At 38.2% G+C, this 2,731-nt stretch overlaps 1 protein-coding gene across 1 annotated transcript in view; it reads left to right on the top strand.

The window, feature by feature from the left end:
• The window catches only part of GMNC (geminin coiled-coil domain containing), a 9,702-nt gene that overhangs the window by 613 nt on the left and 6,358 nt on the right, over positions 1 to 2,731 (top strand). Inside the window, exons 2-4 of the mRNA XM_006765204.2 lie at positions 1,217 to 1,391; positions 1,572 to 1,609; positions 2,348 to 2,479. Of these exons, the coding sequence (XP_006765267.2) occupies positions 1,217 to 1,391; positions 1,572 to 1,609; positions 2,348 to 2,479 (345 nt within the window). The remainder of the gene's footprint in view (positions 1 to 1,216; positions 1,392 to 1,571; positions 1,610 to 2,347; positions 2,480 to 2,731) is intronic.

Here is a 2,731-nt window from a genome sequence, read left to right as displayed (position 1 = left end):
AGAGCCTACAAACATGCTTTTAGAATAAAAGAAAATAGCACTTGATAAACTTTGGCTGAATTTCTTTAGTCTGCACTGCCCAAGCTGGACTTGCTTCAAAATGGGCTTTTTCAAAACTTAATTTACCAGGAACATGTGATTTTTTCCCCTCTTATTTGTCTCCTTTGTTTATGTTATGCCCAAGAAAGTCCTCAAGTCAACAAGGAGTTATAGTGGTCAAAAGAGTTTGTCCAAATCTGCACTCCGCTGAAATGAATGGCTTTTACCTGATTAAACATTGACAAGTAATTAGAAATGGGTGGTTGTACAAATTAACCCAGGAAGGCTGCTGCATACCTGCCCCTGACTGGATATCTGGAAAGACTGTGTTTGAGGAGTCCTGGGAGGAGGGTGCTCACTGGCTCAGAACACAGTGGAGAATACCTGCCAGGAAGTTAGGAGTGGCAAGATAACTTTGCAAGGGCACTGAGACCTGGTGATGGAGAGACTAGAGCCTGCTGTCTCTACTGATTAATTTAATTCAGCTCTGCTTCTATATTTACTTGGAGTGATTTTATGCTCCTGAGCTTAGAGTGAGGAGTGAGGGGCAATATGTATTTCATTATCTCTGGAATATATCTATGTATCTGTTTTAAACCACTCAGATACCACAGGACCCAGTAGCATTGGAAGCCAGAGGAAAGGAAAAGAGATGAATGGGGGGGGGGGGCACCTGTAGAATTTAGAAAGTGTGAAACTAAAATAAGGAGGTTAGATTATATTTTGTTGTTCTGTTTATTCCAGCCTTAGTATGATTTTGTCTTTCAAGGCTATTGGAAATATGATTAAGATATTTGCTAGAAAGAGTCAAGTAGTTCTTATGGCTTTGAATCATTAAGTAAAATTCCTTTTACTTAGATCATGGGTAGCCTGTTAGATGACTCAGACATGGCAATAGAGAATACTCCTGGATATGTACCAATTTGGAGCATCCAATACTAGCCTGTTCTTTGCTGAGAGGGTCTTAGGAAAGTACTGGGTAAGCCAAGGACCTGACTCCCTTCTAGTATTTATATTTTGATCACTCAAAATTAACCTGGGATCTATACTTAGCACCTTTACTGTTTTTGATTCATTGCGTGTAATTTCGGCATCTTTCTCCCACCCTTTCCTCTCTCCAAATCCCCATCACCCCATCTGCCGGGAACCCCTCTACCCTTCATACTGATTTTCACAGAACACCGTTCTGCCTTGCCAAGACCAGTACTTTGTAGGAGGCCAGAACTATAATTACCCGTATTCCACTACAACGTCAGAATCTAGTGTTGACGTTTCCACGGAGACTTGGGTCTCTTTCTGGGCTGCTGGTCTCCTGGACAACAGAGAGCCCCAACAAGCACCACAGGCACAGGGTAAGTTCTGCTCTTCTGCTTTCCTGGTAGATCTGAAGCCCTTTCTCCAGCACCCATAGTTGCAAAGCATGATGGGCTAGAACTCTGTAGAAGAAGGGATGGTATGAAGAGTTTAAGACAGCCCAAAGACTCCTGCACTACACAAGCTAAATAATTCATTCTTTTGTGCTTGCCAAATAGTGAAAACAAGATTCTTCCCCTTGCCTGCTGGACAATTGGTATTTCTCCCTATACCTTTCAGTACATGGAGATTTCCAATCACTGAGAGAGTTTGGGTCTGGGTCAAAGTTTTATAAGCAATACTAGTGGGATGCTTTTGGAATCAAGGCACCAGTTAGAACATTTCTTTTGGAGTTTCCCTGGTATGAGAGAAAAACAAGGAGAGATACTAACTTAATATTTTATTTCATAGAGCAAATCCTATGAACAGTGTCTTATAACTAGAAATAAAAATGATCCTTTTTTGCCCAAAGAAGACTTCAATTTTGGAGGGAAGTATAACATGGATGGAAAATTGCATATTGACTTTAACCTAGAGCTTAGTCAACAGTATTTATAAATATTAAATAAATGTTTGCGTTAACATTCAAGTTTCTGAAAGAACTCTGAGACACTTTAGAATTAAATATCTGCACTATTGATTCTGCCACATAATTTTTTTTTTAATTTGAGAAAAGGCACAAAAAGCTCCAAACTATCAAAAAACACACATATCAGGAAGAAAGTTTTTCAGTTTTTATCTCCTACCACAAGCAACAGAATGTTCAAGACTATGAAACAAAACAGTTTATAAAATGTTATTCTTGTCTCCTTATCTATTGTTCTACTTTAATTAAAAATATTCCAGTCATATTTCTGTTTAAACACAGAAAGGCAAGAGTCAGAACTGTTCTAGGTGAGGAAAAGAAGGTAAAAGTAAACCAATTTAGTATGCCCGACCATCTTTTTCTTGGTAGGTACAGCTTATTGTCAAATATGAAAACAAAACAAAACACCCATTTGTAAAAGCCTGTGAAACGTACAGAGAATGGTATTTGAAATACATGAGTTATCATTTTGAGATTTCACCAATTCTTCAGAAAAGTAAGGTACAAATTATTTTAAAGTAGAAATTGCTACCACATAGAATTCTGCGTAAATATTCTCCATCAGAGTTCACTGATAGGCAGAGAGGCAGAGATTTTCATCTAGGGAAAATGGTAGCATCAAAAATAGAATTTGATTCTAGAGCCTACATTTTCAAGCAATAAAGCTTAGAAAATAGGATAAAAACATAGTGGAACTGCAACGTTATGCCTAGTGGGGCGTGGATCAGTAAATAGTTGAATGAATTAATAATG

Source organism: Myotis davidii, unplaced genomic scaffold (assembly GCF_000327345.1).
Source record: "Myotis davidii unplaced genomic scaffold, ASM32734v1 scaffold260, whole genome shotgun sequence".
NCBI lineage: Eukaryota > Metazoa > Chordata > Mammalia > Chiroptera > Vespertilionidae > Myotis > Myotis davidii.
Note: the sequence above shows the minus strand (reverse complement) of the source record. Positions and strands in the feature narration are given on the sequence as shown.